This window comes from Thermobia domestica, chromosome 2 (assembly GCF_964235325.1).
Source record: "Thermobia domestica chromosome 2, izTheDome1.hap1.1, whole genome shotgun sequence".
Classification (NCBI taxonomy): domain Eukaryota; kingdom Metazoa; phylum Arthropoda; class Insecta; order Zygentoma; family Lepismatidae; genus Thermobia; species Thermobia domestica.
The window spans coordinates 129,379,928-129,402,875 of NC_137455.1; the positions used below are offsets into that span (position 1 = coordinate 129,379,928).

Genomic DNA, 22,948 nt, shown 5'->3' on the forward strand with positions numbered 1-22,948 from the left:
CAAAAAATTCCTTTTTGGAAGTTTTGTGTCCCCAGGACCTTTCCGACTGAAGACACCCGGATACAATTCACCTTGAAAAATATTCTGGTCCATTCATAACTCATTTGTCATTTGATTGCAATATCTTGAATAGTTACGTGGAAAAAGTATTTCTCAGTCCTGTTGGAAGATAAATTTCATGTCCAAAGAATGATAAAATAGGATATGATATTTAAAAAAAATAACCGAATATGCCACGAATATGGCTCCTAATACTCTCTCAAACTTTTTTGAAAATCACCAAATACGATAACTCGCACTTAATCTGAGGGCCTATATAGACACACTCCAATAGCTCTTTGTTTCAACCACATGTGGACTACAAAGATAAAACTTTCTGACCTCTAGAGGTAAATAATAAAGGTCATTTTCTAATCTATATTCGTGCACTGTGAATCAAATTTTTGTAAGCTGTTGTCACAAAAATGCTTTTGACCCTTATGTGGGAAGAAAAGAAAAACGAATATTTTCACTCACGTGAGTAATGCCTGTGTTTATTAGAGGAAGCAATTTAAACGTGACGTCATGACCCTGCATTGAAGTTGCAGCTAAAAATTGACAGCTTGATCTGATGTAAAAATAAAAAAAAGCAGTATTAGTAAAGAAGTGACTTTCCAAAGTATGTTAATATAGGTCAGGTGAGCATTACTAATGTATACGTATGTCAAACTCCGTCAAAGATTTTAAATGATTATAAATTTTATTTATAGTATGCTTTTTCATTTTCATTAGTAAAATGTAGACATCGGATCTTTAGGTAAAAACCTATTTTGTTCCTTAGCTCAGAATGAAAAATAAAGTCGTATATGAAGGTTTAATAACAAATTAAAACATTAGCACCCAGTTTTATTTTGCCTGAAAATGTCTAAATTGAACATTAGATCCTATTTTTGCCTATTTTGCGACGTTACGCAAGAACTATGTCCAACTCATATATGACGAAGTATATATGGCCAGAATGCGAAATGACAGGAGATTCTTATGTTTGGTTATAGGCTGATGAAACCACTGGCGACCTAAGAGGGTTCATTTGTAACTTAGTTGTCGCGAAACTAAACTCCGAGGCATCATCCAGAGCTTACCTTATTTGCACCAAACAACTTTCAACAACCAATCAGGAAACAATAGCATACTTTGTGAACAATGGACTAAAAATATTGTACCCCAACAATCTTGATTAGAAGGAAGTTCTTCTTGTCTACACAGATGCTGCATCATATTTGGTTGCTACAATGAAGTTGCTGAAGGTGTTTTATCTCTCCCTTGTGCATGTGACATGTCTCACCCATGGTTTAAATCGTGTTGCCGAGCAGATAATAGTAGTATCTCCAAAGATCAACAAAATGATCTATACTGTAAAGAAAGATTTTCTTAAGGCTCCATCAAGAGTACGCTCCTTTAAAGAAAAGTTTCCAGATACCTCTCTGCCACCTCAACCAGTGCTTACACGATGGGATACCTGGTTGAAAGCAGTTGAGTACTATAGTGACAATTTTCCTGCAATAAAGGAAGTTATTGAAAATTTAGTGGAGGATGCTTGTAGCATTACTGCTGCCAAACAGTTGATGAATGATTCTTCTATCGCTACGGATTTGGCATACATTCGATCGCACTGCAAATTTCCTGTTCGGGTTATTGCAGAATTAGAGGGCTCGGGAAAACCACTTTCTAAGAATATTGGGCTTTTTCAGGAAGTGAAGCAAAAATCGTGGAAGTGCCCGGTGAAGTTGGAGAAAAAGTGAAAGTAAAAGTTGAAAACGTATTGGGAAAGAACTTGGGACTCAAGATTTTGTATGCAGCAGCAATTTTGGCTGGGAAACAAAGTGAATACAAATGCGAAATACCAATCGAACATGCACCCAAGTTGAAGTTTGTCTCCATCACGTTAGCTGATGTGGAAGGTCCATTCTCTGAGTACAAGCTCATCCTTACCAACAAACGCTACTGTTTCACCATAGAAAATCTGGAAAAAGTACTTGTTATTTACTGTGAAGCCAATAATGGCTTATGTGGTGCAGAAATGTGAAAGTGTTGTGTTTTATACTGAAGATTTATCTACAAACATATTCAACAATATCTCAATATTGAGCAGGTTAAAATGTCAGGTAATATAACGTGTGCGTGCATTTTTGTATCTTAAAGTTTGTGTTCAGATCGTAATGCATCATTCCATTCAAAAATGAGTATCTTTTATAAGAACTTATCTTTTCATTTTTAATGCCTAATTTAGTATTTTTGGCACGTATTTTAGCCACCTAAAACATACATTTTTATAACCTAAAAATCCGATGTCAAGTAATATGTCACTAATCTTCGACAATGAACGAAACAAAACTCGACCATATCATCTATTAACTATCAGTAAAATACTTTCTGGCTAACCTACAACTAAATTATCAGATCTCTTATAAACTCCACTATCTAAAGATATTATGTATAGATATAAATCCCAGGAAACATAAATTGAATCAGTTTATTAGAACTTTTCCTCGTGGATTCAGACTTTAACGACGAGGATTCAGCTGTTCTTTTCTTTCCCCCAATGTTTAAAATGGCGATAGTTGCTTCCTTTTCTTTCACTGTTTTGTTGGAATTACCTAACCTTGGTTTTATGCCTGAAGTTAGGCTCTAGCTTATTTATCTATTGTTGCCAGTTTGTTAAGTTAGGAAAATCGGAAAAGGTGACTGGTTTCTGAAAAATCAATGATATACGAGATTTATCAGCTATACGTTGTACAGCTTCACTCGAACTAATCTGATTTGGGTCAAACTTGGCATGATGGCAGAGGTGAGCTTGTGAAATGTTATGATGATCAGACTTTTGGTTCAAATGAAGAACTATTTTTTACTACTGTGTATAAATGTTTTTCTGTAATTCAAACAGGCATAACAAAATTGGAGATTAGGGAGGTACAGTGAAGATATTAAGGTCAGGGTTATAACATATTCTCAAAATTTCAGTGACTATGGCGTCATTAGATACTCGCATAAATTATTATTCAGATATAATGCACTTTCATTTCCTATGGTGTCAGTAAAATAGATCCCTGAGAAGTGTTTACATACATTTCCAGTAACTTCTTCGTAGTTTACTTCCATGTACAACTTAACAACATACTACGAACTAAAATGTTCGTCGGGTTTGAAGTGCCATTTACTTCTGATAACTTGTCATTTTAATGTATTGATGGTTGGGAAACAAATGAGCCTTGGAAACTTCTTTTGTTAAGATTTTATAATATTAAGTGCTATTATCCATTTCGTGATCACATTCAGATTGAAATTATTATAATTTTTCTAACCTTTAGAACTAAGATAGGAACACTATCTTCTAGATTTATATCATTGACTGATCTATATATTATTTTTATAGCAATATTTTAATTGTAGTATGTTATGCAAAAAACTATCTAAATGCAAAATTAGAAAATCCAGATAAATGCTACGTCTGGTTCTTGGTGGGAATGAGCGGAAAACACCAACACCTCTTTGTAAAAAGAGATCGTTACACTTCACTTGTTTGCTACATTACTGTTTAGATTAAGCTTTATATTCAGTTTTCTTAAAATTCTGAAAATTATACGTGGTTCATTTTTGTATAACACAGTACAGTTTTAAAGGTTTTGGCATAGTCACTGTTATTACGAAATGTACCAATAATAATGAATCATTTTAAAGTATGTGATCTTTTATATGAGTTCCAGGTAACTGAAAAGCAACACAATATTTGTTTCCGCATTATCTTCAAATTTATTTCGCTCAAAATGATTCATAAAAAAATATCTGTTGACGTTTTGAAAAAGTTACAACAGGGAAGATTAAAATGTTAATCATTGGTTGATTCATTGTATGAACAAGAACGTGTGAATCTATATTGAGAGTGAGATTTTCTTTCGGTATTATCATGGTAATAGTGCGTAATTTGTAAACATTAGCATGTTTAATCTAATAATGTTTCAATATTTGTCTTTAGAATTACAAAGTACTGAACGTATATTGTATATCTAATACTTTTTTTTTTTTTTTTTTACATATTTGCAGCGATTACTATGGTATTCTCCGGAAGAAGTTACGAAAATGTGCATAATGAAAGGAAAAGACGAGGTAAGTACACAAACCAATCATGTAATATTTCTTCATTAGGTATTTTGTTGCTTTCAAGTAACTTCATTGTTATATGACGCATTCAGAGCATAAGGAAATCAAGTCCATTTTTGATTCATTTTGGACATGTTTCATCCTTAACATCTCTATCTGAAGTTACTTTCAGAGCTTAAAAGTTTCATATCCATGTAAAAAGCAGTGTTAATTTTCTCATGCACTTAAGCGTACTTTGTCTCTTTTTCTCACAACTTTAATAATTGGATTTGATTCCTTTCTTATCTGAACCTCCATATAACTCCATTGTACTTATTAGTCTTTTATACAAATATATACAGAATGGTAGAAACTACTTGAACAAACTTCGGGAGCTGATTCCCGACACCGAAACCAGTAAAAAAAAAGTCATGTGGCACTTTGGTCAGTGGTGGATAGTTTCGGCGATGTAAGGTACCGAAAGTGTGGGAAAATGGACTTCAGAGGGCTGTACAAAAGCAACGCAACGTAGAGAATGCGGTTTAAAACATGACACTCGAAGTCATATCTGCTCGATTGAAAAATGTATGTTTCAAATTTCCGCAAGATGTGTACGAGGTATTCCCCAAAGGAACTTATGACTGCCTATAACCTGGCAAGTAATCCCTACGTTCCTTTGAGGAATCCTCGCAGACAACTTGCGGAGGTTTGAAACATATATTTTTCAATCGAGTAGATATGACTTTGTGTATCATGTTTTAAACCGCAATCTCTACGTTGCGTTGTTTGCGAATTACAGCCCTCTGAAGTTTCTTTTTCCCTCGCTTTTGGCACCTTATATCGCCGAAACTACCCCTCACTGACGAAAGTTCCAAAGAACTTTTTTTTTTTTTTTTTTTTTTTAACTGGTTTCCGTGTCGGGAATCAACTCCCGGAGATTGTTCAAATAGTTCCTTACCATCCTGTATATATACAAGGGATAATATAGAACAATGTTTCCGACCTGGGGATCAAATTTAAGGGATGCCTGGCACTGTTTAATCTCATAACTCATTGCGCACTCAATTGTGCAAACTATCATTTTATAAGCATTTGCAAATAAAATTAGGTATGATGTTTTCCGATTATATTTAAATTCTGATATATTGTGTGTCGTATGTTCACAACAAATAAATTTTCGTAATTTAATTGTTAATATTCTTCGTTACCTCTCAAATACTACTTCTATGTAGTTACCTACATTTAAAGATTTAGAGTCCGCAACTTCCTTAAAATTTAAAAGGGCCCACAACCCTGAAGTAATTGTGAACTGCCGGCATAGAACATTCAGTATATGGTTAGTGTGAGAAGTAAGTTTCTGTGGTAAATGAAAACCGCGCGAAAAATCATTGTCTCCGGGACTTCATTCCACAGTGGAGGGGATTGGACAGACGAAGAGTGTATACACATAAGAATCACTTTTAATAGCATCCACCAATTGCAGTACTCTTTCCCTCCTTTTATCTTATATCACATTGCTCAGAATGCAATTGCTTTTGAAAGAATGTCCTAACAAGTATATTCCAATGTTCGATCAAGTCAATTATCGCCTGTTTAGGGATCAACTACGATTGGCAGATTAGATTTGTCAGTTTTTTTCTTAAATTCAGTCTGTAACTGATCGGTGCGTGGTTCTTTAGATGAAACTCTTGAAAGATAGAATCACCGAACTGTTGTGATATTCTATTATTATTATTGACTATAATTTTTAATGAAAAATGAAAGGTAAGAAATTAGTTTTTTTTATCACAATGAATTAAAAAGTCAATATAATTGACTTTTTTTTATCTACAGTATGTTGCAGTGTAAGAATGCTTCTAGACTTTAGGGGCCTTATGCAGAGTCGTTTTGACGTACGATTAGAGTCATACTAAAGGCCTGACTACGCTAGGAAACATATGTTAGTTGAACTCTTTAGTATGGCTCTAATCATGCGTCGAAACGACTCTGCATATCGCTTTAGCTATCTAAGTTATTTTTAGTTCCAGTTTGAGTGAGTTAAGTAACCTTAAGGAGCAGTTCGACTGAATTAAATAACTAAAGAGCAGTTATCTTGAAGCCGATAAGTTGGTACGAGCTTGTACAATAATCCGTTTCTACATGTACGTTTGTATTGTAATTGTCAGAACTTTTACTTCCATTTTAAAGAATTAGTCGTGGATTTAAATGGTAATGAAGTATTAAAAAGTGAAGAGGTTACTTTTGCATTTATTTAGTGAGAAGCACCTGCGTATGAAATGTACATGAATAGAATAATGTTCGTAGAAACAATGGTCCAAGTAATATATATATATATATATATATATATATAGTGGCCAGATTTTTTAAAATCCAAAAGAGTATATCCCCCAAAAATTGACAGTAAGTATGAAAAGATGAATTACAGTATTTTATTTAATGCGAATGCAAATGAGTTAAATACTTAAAACAGTTTTACTCACCATCATTCATACTTCTGCAACGATCTTGCTTTCTTGAGTAAGTTAATGTCATCCTTTATTGCCAGTCTGAACTCTTCACAGGTCATGCTTACATTGAACTTCACTTTCATCACTTGTTCCAGTGTCGACACTATGAGTTGACTTTTTTCCTCGCTCCAGTAAGTGTTAATAGCACTGAAGAGCCTCTCACAATCAACATTAGTGCCCGGTAAAGTAAACAAGAATTGCACGAGTGGCACAATCACTTTTAAATTTGACCCAGCCCGCACTAAATCTTTGTACACTATTTTCCATTTGCCCATGATTGTCTCTCTTTTCTCTCCCCATTGTTCAAGGTGTTCTTTAACACATCTGGATATTGCTCAGTAAGTGTCAAAAATATCATCACTGAATTCCAACGAACTGTCTACATGTTTTACCTACTCATAGAAATATGCAAACGACTCCTGAGATTCTTCATAGGTAAACTGATGTGTCAAGTAGTAAATGTTTCATCTTGTTTACTTCTCCGAAAAAACGTTGTGGCCACATTTAAGTATGTTATCACTTCAAAGTAAAACCTTCTTGACACTGAGTAGGCATATTCCTCTTTTATATTCCCTTCTTTTACAAGTTTCGCAAGTAAATTTCTAGCAGAAAACGGAAAAACGTTTTGTTCAATTCTATCTTTGTATTTCCTCGGAAGTTCAAAATATTCAACAGAAACTTCAGTCGCTGTTATATCCTCCCTCTCAATTTTTGTAATTGTTTCAGTGAACAAGATTAGCTGAGCATGCAGAAAATACAGCCGCAACTCACTCGTTTCGTCTCGAATGAAATTGACTATAGCTATTGGAGCATTTTTATCACTCAGAAAGTACCCGTTAAATGGTTCATACTGACGTATATTTTTTTTCTACACACGGAAGCAGAGACAAGAATCTCGTCTTTGAGTGATACAAAAGACCCTCATAATGACAGCCAATGAACTCACAAAAGTTTTTCAAATTTTCGGTCCTTACAGTAAAAATACTGAAATGGTTGTATATTTCAAAAACCAAATTCTCAACATCGATCAGTATTACTCTCGAACACGCAACAGAAATTACATTGTGAAGGATATGAGCCCCACACCCGATAGGCAAAACATTTTTCTTCAACCTGCACTCTAGTTCGCTATGCACGTTTCCTCTTGTTTTATTTTTTATGCTTCCAAAATTTACTGGTGTATTATCAGCTACAAAACCGATGACCTTATTTTCCAAACAAAACTGACGTAATGTACCCATTAATACGTTCGGCACAGTTTCCGAGGTTTCATTTGATATGCTATGAATTTTTAGAAGACATGTTTTTACATTAATATCAGTATCTACTTCACAGTACTGCATTAAAACAGGCATGAGTTTGGTTGCTTTACGATTGGAAACATCACAAGCAACAACAATGAAATGAGCCTTTTTAACACTATTACTTAAAATATTTTCTGACCACACTCCCACCACATTTGTTAACAAAGCCTCTGTTTTCGTTCTCGCATATGCAAATTTTTTATTCACAGTTGATTTCAAGTTTGCTAGTGCAGTGCATGCTTCTAAAAGAGTGGTTATGTTTAACATTAAGGTATGACCACACAAGTTCTAATCGAATTAAATCTAGCTCTTCTGAAGATTCTGTGGTGAAAAAACTATCCAACTTACCTGCTTCGAAAGTTGATGAGCATTCAGTGTGCGACTTAGATTTTATATGTTGTTCTATATCATATTTCCCTTTATTTATTTATTTATTTATTTATTTATTTTTATAGAGAACTCCTTTTCAAATACCGTGCATCATGCTTTGTAAACATCGTTGCTGCGGGCCCTTTTAATGCAAGGATAACTTAATTCAAACGCTTGATTATACTGACATTTTCCTCGCGACATTGTTAATAAAATAAATCCTTCCAATCCTCGAATAATATAATTGATTGAGTGTACGTACGCACGTTAATTAGAATAATAATCACTGTGCGATTCCCACTACCAAGAACTGACCCACTTTGAAGGGAAAACAAAACCCCGTGGCATGAACTGTAGGAATACCATATATAAATTCCGAAAATATAAATCATTCCACGTACTCAATCAATTTAATTATAACACAATCAATGAACGAGTGCGGGCGTCCGGTTTTGGAACTAAAATGCAAGCAGCAGTGTTTCTAACCGGACTACTTGTAATCAATCTATCACAGTTCTTTCTGTCTTGTTCGTAATAAACCACTTTACGCATATGCTGAAGTCAGGGGCGGAGCGATTGGGGTTCTTGAGTAAGAAAAAAATTCTTTTGCATTAACATCATATTCGGATGTACTTCGAAAGTTTGGTGAGAGAGAGAACTGATAATCTTTCACCGCCACACTCCTAACCGTCTCCTCAGGGGTCCTGGGTCCACCCCCTGATTGAGATGGTACATAATTTTGTCTAATCTCTGTCATTATTTAGCATGGTTTAGTAATACTTAGTAAAAAAAAAAAATACTAAACCATGCTAAATAATGACAGAGATTAGACAAAGTTATTTTTATGTACCATCTCAATCAGGGGTGGACTCAGGACTCCTGGGGAGACGGTTAGAAGTGTTGCATTGACGGCGGAGGGGGAGCGATTAAAATGGGGTGCCTGATAATTGAAGGTTCCTTTATAACTCCAGTAAAATTCAGACAAAATCTCTGAATTATGTAAAAAAAAAAAAAAAAAAAAAACATACAAAATAAATTTTCAGGGTAACTCTTACAGCCATTACGTTATTCTAAGATTAATGTTACTTCTGAAATTGATTAGAGCGAATATGTATTTGAATAACAAAACCACTTTCATAAGTTTTATCAAAGTATCAAGTTTGAAAAGAACGAAGTTTGTCTTCCATTGTTATCTCATTGTTAAAGATACCAGTGATAAAGTAATTGGCTGGAAATCAATTGGATGTTTCTTACATCAATTTATAAAGAAGATGAGTGCCAATGTTAGATATGTCAGTTCAGTATTTTTTAAAAAAACCACCCAACCTCTTGCAACCATGCGTAGCGCATTTTAATACTTACACCTGAAATAAAAATACAACTGAATAACGACGATTGACTTTGCCTTTGAATTTCATATGTGAATAACAATATAGGGCTTTTCAGATAGAGGACAGGGAGGGGCAGGTTTATTAAACAAGACCGTACATCTGATATGTTTGAACTATAGGCAACTTGTGTTTACGAGCTAAACTTAGTCCTTTGAAGTCAATCGACAAATACCTTTAAGATGTTCAACAGAATAACGTATCAGCATTATTATATACTACAGACACAAATATAACACTAGGCTCCCAAGTTTCAAAATTATATTGTGTGTGAAAACAGTTAGTAGATTTAATTCTTTGTCACATGATAGCTAAAACCTGAGAGAAATTCAGAGTTAGTCCAGAGGTAATTTCTTTGCTCATAAATAAAATTTGTGTGCTGAAGCAATGATACTTACTCTTACACTACACATACGCTTATTTTTTATCAATATTTATATTCGAACTCTACCAAAAGGCTGGAGTTCTATAATGATCCTAAAAGAAGAGTGCACTGAACCAAATTGTACAAATCAATACCTAAAGGCAAGCTATCCAATCCCATAAATCTTTAAAAAATGAAGGAAAAATTTCTTCACCTCCTTTTCCCGCAAAGGGTTCAGATTTCTTGAACAAAAAAAAAATGAAATTTCTTTATTTTAACGTCCCATGATTATGTTGTTTATGCTAGAGGAGACAGATGATTAATGAAAGTGAAGGATTGTAAAATTAAATTTTGTTCTCTCAATGGGAATCAAACCCAGAACCACATACAATAAAAGCACATGCGCTGGCCAATAGACCAGCGAAAGGGACTTTCACAGTTCTCAAGAGGAAACGTTTCGAGATTCCTCCCTGGCTAAAACTCGAAAAAATAATTTATTCGTCAATCGATAAACATACACTTAAACAGCAGCACCATGAGCCTTAACCTTAACTTGATTTAAACTTACAGTTACAAGATATTGCGCAAAACTCTAAGCTATCAACCCAAAATTAACCTTTTAGTCACTGACATTCATTCCTGCGTTTTACAGGCTGCTACTGTTTTATAATGAAATCGAATAAAACGTAATCAATTTTTATACAATCTGCTTAATATACGGTAGAAGCTCACTGAATTGTCAACTGTGCTATGTTGTTCTTAAATTGGTAATTTCCATTCATAAATCACTATTCACAATACATCTGCATTATTGCAGGAATGGTTCACTACAATACATACATAAGTTACGGCGTTTTTTATTAAGCGTAAAGAGATTAGACTATGGATAACATCTAAACAGCAACTTTAAAAAACCGTTGGATACACTGCAAAGTGAAACTCTCCGCTCCCCTGCCCCACCGCGCTTGCCAAGAAACTGATGTAAACACAACAGCAGCGCCATCCTTCCAAAACCGCACAGCTATCCTGGTCAGGTTATAACAATTTAATAATTAAAACGTTGAAAGTTTGGATAAATCTATCACCTTAATTTTGCCGTCTTTACTATAGTTTTAGTACTAACTAATAAAAACAGTTTAGTTATATTATTATTTTTTCTTTTGCTAAAAGAAAATCTAGCAACCCTACAATGCAACAAGGACGAGAAACGCAGCACAGTGCAGCGGGTCTGCTACTACGAAGTACTAAACAGTGTTGTCAACGTCCAAGTTTTTACAGGAAAAAATGCGATTTTCAATGGGAAAATTCGATATTTTTGGGAAGAAAAAAGAGTATAGAGTATATGAACCTCGAAAAGAGTGTAATACTCTTAAAAAGAGTATGTCTGGTCACACTAATATATATATATATATATATATATATATATATATATATATATATATATATATATATATATATATATATATATAAAATATAAGTCGCTATGTTTGTGTCTTAATAACTCTTGAACCACCCGAACAAATCTATTTTCAACATAGATGAAGTTGACTCTAGTATATACTATTGGTTAAAAGCGGAAGAATGAATTCGTACTCCGCAGAGAAGAGCTAAAGAGACTGAGCAACAAATCTGAAAGAACAGCTTTCTTCTGTCTAGAAAAATAGTACTAGGTTAGTCATAGTAGTATCCATATGGTTCTGATGATAGACAGTTTAGCACTTTGATATCAGTTACTTAATTGGAAAATGCTGTTGACTTATTGTCAGTATAATTTACGATTGAAATATGAGCAGTAACTCAATTGTTTAATTTACAATAGAAATATATCTTGGTGCACCAGTAAACTTCTATTATAGCATGAGCATTTATGTGGTTGGTTTACATAACATACGCATTCGGGGTTGATGAACGGAAATATTCTTTTAGTGTAAAAGAGCGTAAAGCTTGATTAGACTGTCATTTACATGAACTGCTTTTGATATGAGGATCATCGAAACGTTGCATGTTTGGCATAAATTTCAGGTCACCCCAGGTAGTCGATGTGAAATAGGTCTATGCCATTATTCCTGTAGAGAATGTATACTGAATACATTTTTCTTGCGAAAGTAATATTGTTGACTCAATATTGTAATGGGTAGTTTCATATAGATGATTTGCAAATAGTAGTTAACTGTTGTATACAATTATAATTCAGATGTAGCCATTATCATCTACTTTTGTTATGAATTAAACGAGAACGGCTAACGTATAACATTATTGAATGGTGCTTTGTCTTCTTTTCTTTTCCGCACACCCTCTCTCTTTAAATCTAATACTCAGCCATGACTATGTTTAACGTTTGTTTCCTCGACTACTTGTGTATGCATATCGTACAGTTGCAGTGACAGCTTCATCTCATGTTGACCAACGAATGCAATCGATTATTGGTAGTTGCATTCGGGAAGAGGGGGTAAGGGATAGGATAGGATAGGATATTGTTGAGTTTGTTCTTCAATGTAAACTAGCGTCCTGTCTGGACAGCTGTTGTGGGTCTCCACATCTGAATCTCCATCTCTCTCTCCCTTACCAATATGTAATCATTCATCCCCTCTACACTGTTTTCAGTTTACAGAAGGGGCGCGTATTCATTGGTTGTATTCTCTGTGTATGTGTGTGTGATCTGTAATTTTCATCGTTTGTATGTCAGTTTGCTAGATAGCGATTTGAGCATACATCGAAGTCAAACATATTCAAAATCTGAACTGACTATATATAATATGAAAGACGTAATTAATTTTGGAAATGAATCTTTTCCTTATCGTAGCATGCACTGTTATAGTAATGTTTCCAAGAAATATAATAATATCTTCCTTAAAGATTTCGCTGATTTTTCTGATTTTTAAAGTAAATATTGTGTATCCTCGGAGAAGATTCTGTTACTTAGAAAACGCACTTCTTTATTTATTTTTTGTATATGTGTATAACTTGAATGCATTATTATAAATATGCTCTAACTTATTCTCTTCCTACCTCGTTCATATTGGCAACAGAACGCACATTATCGACTAATGTTTCGTAATGTGAACGCCAGGCTGGTTAACCAGCTCGTCACCAAGTAGTTTCTGTACTCATCAGGAAAATCTAACCATGACCAACTAAAATGGAATGCATAATATTGGTATAGATGAAGAGGCCAATAGTGCTTCAACTATACAGGAGATCAGATACACAGCAATATTTTAAATGGACTATGCACATGGACACCTACTGTTCTGCTAAAAAAAAAATGCAGTGACCTCTCAACACACAGGATATCCCTGTCACTATCGAGCATTCATACTACGGCCACATCTTCTCTTGTCTTGTCTTCAGCTCAACACCAACTTTCTCAAGACCAATTCTCGCTTCTTCTGAGAGGAAGAAAAACTCAGGTCTGTGCTACATACGATAGAGTGACCATTTATATGTTTTCACGAGATCTCTACAAACAATATATCAAATTTCACAAAGTAATAAGAACCAATTCTTACAAAAGGGCCTTTTCTAAAACTGAAAGTTCCCGAAGAATTGCCCATTATCTATCAGTGAGTCACCAACCTGCAAGTTATATATAAGATTGCAGGTTTAAAAAGATAAATAGTTTATATTTTGACTATATGGACACAAAATAGGAAGTGATTCCAACTGCAGGAACCACTCAAACTGAGTGTACAAGAATCCAATCATAAAAAAAACTATCGTGTTTTCATACTGGATGCAATCATTGCTTTAGCATCCTTTTTAGTAATCATTTCGGTTTACATGCCCAATTTTAACATAAGAAGAACTTCCATCAAGATACATCGACACTTTCCAGAATTACTGTACGGCTGCCGAGAAACTTGAACTGATATCAGAAGAAGAAGAAAACATCCCACCCAATGAATCTATTCCTATCACACACACAATACGTCATTGCACGCAGCCATCAACATCATATATCAGCAAAGAAAAACAAAACTAACAAGAACGTAACGCAACAATGAAGATAAAACTACAGAAACAAATTATATCCCTTCGCTCACAATGAATATATGGATAATATACAATACAAACTACCATATCAAGTCATAGAGTAAGTTACAAAACAAATCCTGAACTGACTAGGTTCTCTATTAGCCCTTACCACAAAATTTTCTGGTATTGCAACAGAAAAGATTATTCATCTAACAGTCAACGTTCTAAAGGAAAGTGCTGTCCAAAGCTTTTGGAAAATAAATTTTATTTGTTTAGTTAGTTTTTGTGTATCTTTTGAGAAATAACGATAATCGTGAAGATAGGTAATACAATACAAATTAAGATTCCTGGTTTTGTCTTGAAATTGAAAAAAAAAAAGTGTTTTCAATCAACTAAATGACGAATTCGTTATAATGAAAGATACGTAAAACTTCCACGTATTTTGATAGTAATTTAATTTTCGTATATGTTGTTGCATGAGGTATTTTTAACAGATAATTTGATAAATCGAATCCAGTAAACTTCAAATTCCATGCCACTGTTACATTCTTTTCGATTCTTCAAAGAGGCAGCCTATATCTAAGTTTCATATGGATCTTTTCTTGATTTTGAGATCGAATAATCACATGCTAAAATTTTCTCTTCGCAATTTCTTTTCTTTCAACCATTATCGTGAGGTGCTTTTTCACAGATTGTGAGTAAAGGGTAAAATAGTTTCGTAAATTTTGCGTACTTAGTAGTTATATTATTGGACTTCCAAACTATGCTATGAATAAGTGTCGAAAGTCGTATAGAATGGTCTGTCTGTCTGTTGACAGGTATCAGAGCAAAAGGTAAGATATCAGGATGCTTTTTTTTATGCAATCAACTCAGCGTCCCAAGAATGGGTTCCCTCTCTTCAGTTAACCTGTTATTCAAACCAGAAGTAGTTGAAATTAGTCACTTCCGGCTTGCAACGTTTTTCGTCGAAAAAAAACTGTAATAGATAGCGAAAAGTTTTATTTCAATCGATTCACCAACTCAAGAAAACATATTGTCGCAGTCCGCAACACTCTGCCAAAACCTGAAATGATTGAAATTTACTATTTATTACTTTCGGTTTCAATAGGGCAAAAACGGGAAACTATATTATGAAGGGTTTCGCGCAGTCAATTAAGCGTCCCAAGAATAGGTTAGATTTTGACTCTATTCAAACCGGAAGTGGTAGAAATCAACCATTTTCAATGTCAACGTTCATCGCTGTAGAATAGAAACGGTAATATATAGCGACAAGTTTTTTCTGCAATCGATTCAGTGTCTCTAGAGAATATACCTTCATTATCTGCAATACTCCACCAAAACCCGAAGTCGTTGAAATTTACTAGTATTTCTGATTTCAATATTGATTTCAATAGATCAGAAACGGTAAGAGATATCGAGAAGCGGTTTTTTAAAAAATCGATACAGCATCCCAATATTAAGTACCAAATCTTCCGTTAACTATCTATTCAAATAGGAAGTGGTAGAAATAAACTGTTCCTGGTTTTAATGTTGATGACTATAAAACAAAAACAGTAATAGATAACAACAAGCAGATTTCAGCAGTCGATTCAGCGTCTCATGTGAACGTATCATTACCATCCACAATATTCTACTAAACCCAGAAATTGTTGAAATTTCCTAGTACTTCCGATTTCAGTACTTATTTCCATAGAACAGAGACGGTAATGAATACGGAAAAAGTGTTTTCGATGCAGATTCATTGCCCGAAGAATAAGTTTTGTTTCGACTTTTATCTATCTGTTGAAACCGGAAGTGATGAAAGTTACGGTTATTCGATTACAACACTGATCACATAATGAACAAAACGGAAATAGCGACAAGTAGATTTTTAATACGGGTTCAGTACCAAGAATATGTTTCATCTCTGATTTTTTTTTCTTTTTGTAGTAACCAGAAGTGATATACTTCAATTACCACTTCCGGTGTTAATCCCTACAGAGTAAACACAAGTAAAAACAGTAAGAAATAGCGAGTAATGGCTTTTTTGATATGGATTCAGGGTTCGAGGAACAGACTCTATTTTTGATCTTATTCTTCTGTTACAACTAGTCGTTATAGATGTACTGGTGTAAGTTTGATTATTTATTGGATTAACATAGTTGGGAAGTCTGCTGTGGTTTCATAGTAAAACGAAACTCACTTAATTCTACAATCCTGACATGGCGCTTTTTACTCTTTTGCAGTAGCATCGGGGGTCCACCAGGTTTGGACCTCTCATTAAAGAAACTTCCTAACTACTCTACATACATTTGTACACTTTCTCGATAAAACTATACCTGTTTAACTTGAAAATGATTAAGGTACCATGAAAATTTGATCTTACCCTTCATCTGTATTCCTCATATATATATATATATATATATATATATATATATATATATATATATATATATATATATATATATATATATATATATATATATATATATAGTTCTATCATTTTTTCTGAAAATATAGGTGGAAGTATTTTAGAATTATAGTCTTTTTGGGTGTAGAATAATACACATTTAATACTACATATATGTATGGCTTGTAGTATTGGACCTCCCCTCCCCCCACAACAAAAATTTCTGGGTGCGCGCTTGAGTAGCATAGTTAGGTGGTCCATTTTTTGTTTCAAAGTTACTCGAAATCCCATTCATGCACAGTACACCATAAAAGTAAAACTAGTGGATTACGAGCAGTAAATACGTGCAGAGTTTCAATCGTGTACTTGACGAAATGAGAAAAGTTTATATAATCATTACGCTGGTGCATATATGAACATCAGAAGAGGTTTTGTTAATATGAATTTTTTTATTATTATTATTAAACGGGTGGCTGCTATTGTTGAGTTGTTAAGATTGCATGCTATTTTAAATTTAGTTTTCAAATTAAATGGAAATTTAAACTACATAAAAGCAAGTTATTTGCTGTATTTTTTCTTGAGTTCTAATTTTGTACTTGAATGCACTACCCATCATTTTTCATTCATATGTAACATAATTTACTCCAGTATATCACATTCTTTGAGGGAAAGTAATCGACTATATACGTCTAACGTAGTGTAGCTGTTAAGATATTTTGCATTAGCAATGCTTGATAACTTCTTCGTTGCTGCTGTTAGATATCATATTGGCTTCATTTTAACTTTCTGGATGGTATGAACATACCTTTATTATAAATTCAGATGAATTTAAGCTTTTCAGGATTAAAACGAAATCAATATTCTAAAAAGCACTGTTGTCTGTTTTGTGAATTACCTTACCAGTTACAACATATTGGACGGCAGCGTTATTTAGATTTTGCTTGGGGAGAGAGAGACAAGGTTCTTTGCACTGATATAAAGAGTTTCACTTTGTTTTGGTTTGTTTTGGTTTTTTTAATGTATATATCCTGACGTTGGAGTGTCAGTTTCTTTGCTAATAGCTGCACTTGCCGAAGCAAATGAAAGGCAAAATGTATGTATTGATTAGCCAGTATATTTACGAGAAATGAACCCGAAGAAATTGGCACATCTCTCTGTCTCGCTATATATATGTTTCATCGCTTATAATATAATACTTACTTAAATGGATAGGAAAATATTGATTATATAATTATGTTGAGGAGAATATTAGTTGTGGCTATGGGTGCATATTGACCCTCCATAGCTATCGTCTATCATATGTATATTCATGGTTATTTCAAAAAAATATGTGTTTAGGGAGTAATTGTCTTAAAAGAAAGAAGACGACTAATTCGATTTGAAGTGTCATTTGTCCGTATGAAGTGGATAATTTTCGAGGATAGTCCAAGCATTTAATATCCCCTCCCTAAGTACTGAATTCAGAGCGTTTCCTTTCTTTAGTTGATCGTCTTTAATGGATTACTGCACAAATATTGATACATATTGTATCAGCAATATATAACAATAAGATATATAGATAGAAAGAGAGATAGATAGAGAATGAAAGAGAGAAAGAGAGACTAAAAAATAGACCATATCTATCTTTTAAGAAATAAAAGGAATTGAAGATGTAGAACGGAAAACTTCCGTCGAGTGAACCAACAAGTGTACAGAAAAATGGAAGAAAAGAAAGAGATGAGAATTGTGTGAAAGAAGCTTCTATGGCTTCATCATTTGAAGATAATTTGAACTGGCTTTTTCGGAGCCTTTCTCTTTCGTGTTTATATATATATTCTCTTTCCTTCTTTCTTTTGGTAAACGTGCGAGAGAGTTGAGGAATCTTTTCCTGTTTGCAATCGACCGCACTTTAGCCCTTTCCGGATCTCCACGCCTGGCTACATTGAGCGAATTACTTTTCCTCACAATGACAAAAAATTGTACAATAGGTATACTAACTATAATATAGAGAATATTGCACAATAATAAATCATAAAACTGTCCTGAATAATAATAAAAATGATTATATAAACTTACATTTTTGTTACCTACTTTCATGGATGTTCATTAAAGATTTTCCCTCATCCACTAAGCGTTGACTGAGATACAGTGACCTCCATTGATTTATGCATTTGTAGAGACCATGTTTGTAAAAGTCCACAGATCGTTCCAGAAGCCATGACTTGTCCTCAAAAAATCCATGTGTCATCGTCTTCCAAATGTTTTTCCTTCAAGAATGACTTCATGGTTAGGAAAATGAAAGTCAAATAGTGCAAGGTGACAAGAGTCCGGGGGATGGAGATTTCATACCTGTAGGTTCGTGCTTCTATCTGGGCAATTTGCGAGTTGTGAGCTGAAGCTTTTTGTTGAAGGATACAGACACCTTTGGTCAGTATTTTACTCTTCTCTGTTTTAATGAAATCCCGTAATTTCCGCAGCAGTGAGGCATAGTATATTCCTGTAAATGTGATATTCTTTGCTAGAAATGTGAGATACAGTTCACTTGGACTATTTTTTTTTTTTTAACTAATATACAATTAGATAATTACAAAGGTAGACTTCCGGAACCACAATTTGAAAAACAATGCTCTGCTACATTTGCGTAAACCACATGTTTGAAAACATTCCGATAAATATCTTCGACAGGAAAAATATACAGTGGAGTCTCGTTAATTCGAACTTGGATAATTCGAAATATTGGATAATTCGAACAGAAGTCCATTCCCCTTGAAAACTGTATTGAAAACAATAGTAAAAAATCGTGGATAAATCGAACTTTTGAAATATGTTTTTGATAATTCGAAGTAAATACAGTTCAAAATTTTTAATGTTGGACAGATGTAAACAGAGAAATAGAGTTTTAACGTGTTTTCAGTTATCCAGATGCAGCCATAGGGAAGAGTAATACAAAAGATAAATAGAAAATCTATGTAATGATGAAGATGAAACTGAGTTGGGGAAGAAGTAAAGATAGAGAACGTGTGCCAATCTCATCTTGTTTCAGAATTGGTTGAAAATTTAAGATGAATTATTGATAAAGTCAACCAAATGTTATTAATATCGTATTCCACACAATGCATGAAATTCAAGATTTATTGACCGTACAAAAACAATCAAATTTAAGCAAATGAGTTTTACGACTTCTTAAAAGTGAGAACAGAATATTCAAATTGTTACTGGTGTTTAATTGTCTGGGCTATTCAATGTGTGTTGTAGTGTTGTACGTAAATATATTTTCCATTGTACACGTAGTTTGAATTATGTGGAGTCAATATCGTTTGTTAGTTTGCGGTATTCGATCACGCAAATAACAAGCTGCTTTAAAGGTAAAGTCTACACTATATGAATATGTTTTTGATGCACAGTACTTTGGTTTGTTTGTTGTTATATATGTGAAAATGAATGTTGTTGGATAATTCGAATTTTGGATAATTCGAAGTTTTTTCGTGTCCCCTTGGACTTCGAATTAAAAAGACTCCACTGTATATGTTCAAAGTTCAATCAACTACATTAATCTAAAGCAAGATGCCAAAGATATGGGATTAAGAAGAAGCAGAACTATAGATGTACCACAAAGCTTTCGGTATCATTGGTACGATAACAAAAATCATTGTGAATAACGAAGTAAAGTTGCTCGTGTGCACTATAAATAGGGCTATATAGTAAATCATTATGACTATTACCTGACCAGCAAACGAGTGCGGCCGGCCGGTTTTGGAACTAAAATGCAAGCAGCAGTGTTTCTAACCGCATTACTTGTAATCAATCTAACACAGTTCTTGTCCTGTTCGTAATAAAAGAACTTCACGCATATGCTCAAGTCAGGGGCAGATCCAGGGGGTGGGGCGATCGGGGCGATTGCCACCCCCACCCCAGAATAGGATATTTATTTTAAAAATGAAACCTAAGAATTTTCACCTTTGTATTATAAATGTAAAATAAAGCTTAAAATAGGTAGGCCTTACTATTTTTTGTTTTACTTTGCAGAAGTCAAAGAAATTACTTACATTGGCGTTCTTGCTAAAAAAAAAAAAAAAATGTCCACCTTCGAAATCGCAGGTGGCCATTTATGTTCTAGAAATTGCAGACAATAGCTGCTTCTTCTTTTCTAAAGTTGTTTTATTTTTTTGTTTTTGCAATACACTCTTACCTTGATTTGACTTCGAACTACCACACCCCAAACATTCAGCCTGGATCCGCTCCTGGCTCAAGTTAAGACAAACAGTTTCAAAAGTTATTGAAGTTATTTGCAGAACATCTTAAGTAACAAGAAAAAAAAACTACAACAAAAATACACCCTCCATATTAACTTGCGAACAAACTAGCCAGCAGCGTTTTGCAGGCTGCTCCTGTTTTATAATGATATCGAATAAAACGTAATCATTTTTTATACAATCTGCTTAATACACGGTAGAAGCTCACTGAATTGTCAATTGTGCTATGTTGTTCTTAAATTGGTAATTTTCATTTCTATATCACTATTTACCATACATCTGCATTACTGCAGGAATGGTTCACTACAACCACGTAACTTACGGCGTTCTTTATTAAGCGGAAAGAGATTTGGCTATGCATAACATCCAAACTTCAACTTTTAAAAACCGTTGGATACACTGCAGAGTGAAACTCTCCGCTCCCCTGTCCCACCGCGCTTGCCCAGAAACTGATGTAAACACAACAGCAGCGCCATCCTCCCAAAACCGCACTGCTATCCTGATCAGGTAATACATATCTAAGAATGGCAGGGTATGGTGTAAGTGGAGTTTTTTAGTTATTTCTTTTGTCACTGCTAATACAAGTTGGTGCATGTGGAGGATAATATTTAAAGGTAGATATTACCTTGTGATAGGTTTATCTTCGATTTTAGCAATGATTGTTAAATTTAACAAGTTAAATTAATAAGCAATTTTATAACCTTCAGAAGCAAGTTCCTGATCAGCTTAGCAGAAATAAAACTAATGGGATATACTATGCTCAACAATTGTCTGGTTGCAAGAGACAGCAGTGTCGGATATAAACTTTCAAATACTTTTATTTGTCAGTTATTTATCAGAAAACTTTACAACCGGTCTTAAGTACGAGAATATTATTGAACGCTTCATTGCGAGAAATGAGTGGCTTTAGAATCATAAGGTAACTAGCAGTGATATTCAACTTCATTCTCATTCAGAAACGAGGATCTACATTGTATTCGCCCACTGACAGCAGTAAACACAATAACAATTATTGTTACTATCATATTATTATTATTATTATTATTCCTGTAATTATGCTTATTTTCATCCTAATCCTGAGTTTTTCCTAGAAGTTCTATACCTTCTCTCTGTGTTCCTTACACCCAACTCTTTAACCGCTAGTGTTGTCATTTATTTTGAGAATAAATAATTTGAAACCTTGGTGCCTTACACATACTTTCTCTTCACAAGACTGTATACTATTAATTTTTAATTACAATGCAAGGGTAAACATAAAAGCATATAAACATGTAGTAGCTCATGGCCTACCATTTGTTTCTGATATTTCTTCTTTGTAAATTTCAATTGATTAAAGAAGATGAAGAAGGAATTCTGAAGATCTTTTCTTTTTTGTTTCTTTTTCTTAGAAGATTGTACCTGTAGAAAGTTTCTCTTTTGATTTCACTTTTCTTTCCTTTGCTCTCCTTCTCATTCCTTGTGGTGAGGGAAAAGAGGTTCTCTTCTCCATCCCCCACCACCCTCAATTGGTGCATAAATTGAAAGGGAAGGTTTTCCATTAATGAACTTAACATGACAGTGTGAAAGGAAATTGATTGGAAGCCAAGAATAAGAAAAGAAAGAAAAAGAAACGAGCAGCTGAATTGCAAATGTGCTGCTTCTTCAATTTCTCCAAAATTTTCGAACTAGGAGAGAACAGTTTCCACCAAAAATCTCCGATAACGAGATATTCCACAAGGAACACACAAGAAAAAAGTGTAAGAAAAGAAGAAATAGGAATACACATTACAAGGCAGGAAAAAAACTGTTCTGTTCTAGTTTCCATTTACAATTCTTTGGCCTACATTTCTTTTGTTTCGTTTTACGAATGAAACATTATTACGAATGCATAGGAATATACTTTTGTGTATTTTATCATAATCTGAGCCAATGCGTTATGAGGAAAAAAAATCCCAAAAGGAAATTTCATTCATAAGTGCTTCATCTCCGTAAAGGTCTTTGTTCTGTAGCTGAGCATGGCCTAATGGAAAACCCTTAAATATTGAAAATGAATTAGAAGTAAACAAGGGAGGTTAAGTATAGGTTTCAAAAGATATGCAATATCTTCACTGCCTCAAGTGCAGTTTCACTGACAAGCAACGTACAGAACAAGGCAGGATCAGATCCGACTCAAACTTCGCCCAGAGGACACATAATAAAAAAGAAGAAAAAAATACCAAATTGGATCTGCTCCCATCCAGTAACACCAGAGATATGCTCCGCAATATAACGCACCACGCGACAATATGATATAAGGTAAACGTCGCAAGATACCCATTTATGTCG

At 34.1% G+C, this 22,948-nt stretch overlaps 1 protein-coding gene across 1 annotated transcript in view; it reads left to right on the plus strand.

Annotated features, from left to right (window-relative positions):
- The window catches only part of Sema1a (semaphorin 1a), a 500,910-nt gene that overhangs the window by 140,288 nt on the left and 337,674 nt on the right, over positions 1-22,948 (plus strand). The window contains exon 3 of the mRNA XM_081745959.1: positions 4,081-4,143. Within this exon, the coding sequence (XP_081602085.1) occupies positions 4,117-4,143 (27 nt within the window). The 5' untranslated portion in view covers positions 4,081-4,116. The remainder of the gene's footprint in view (positions 1-4,080; positions 4,144-22,948) is intronic.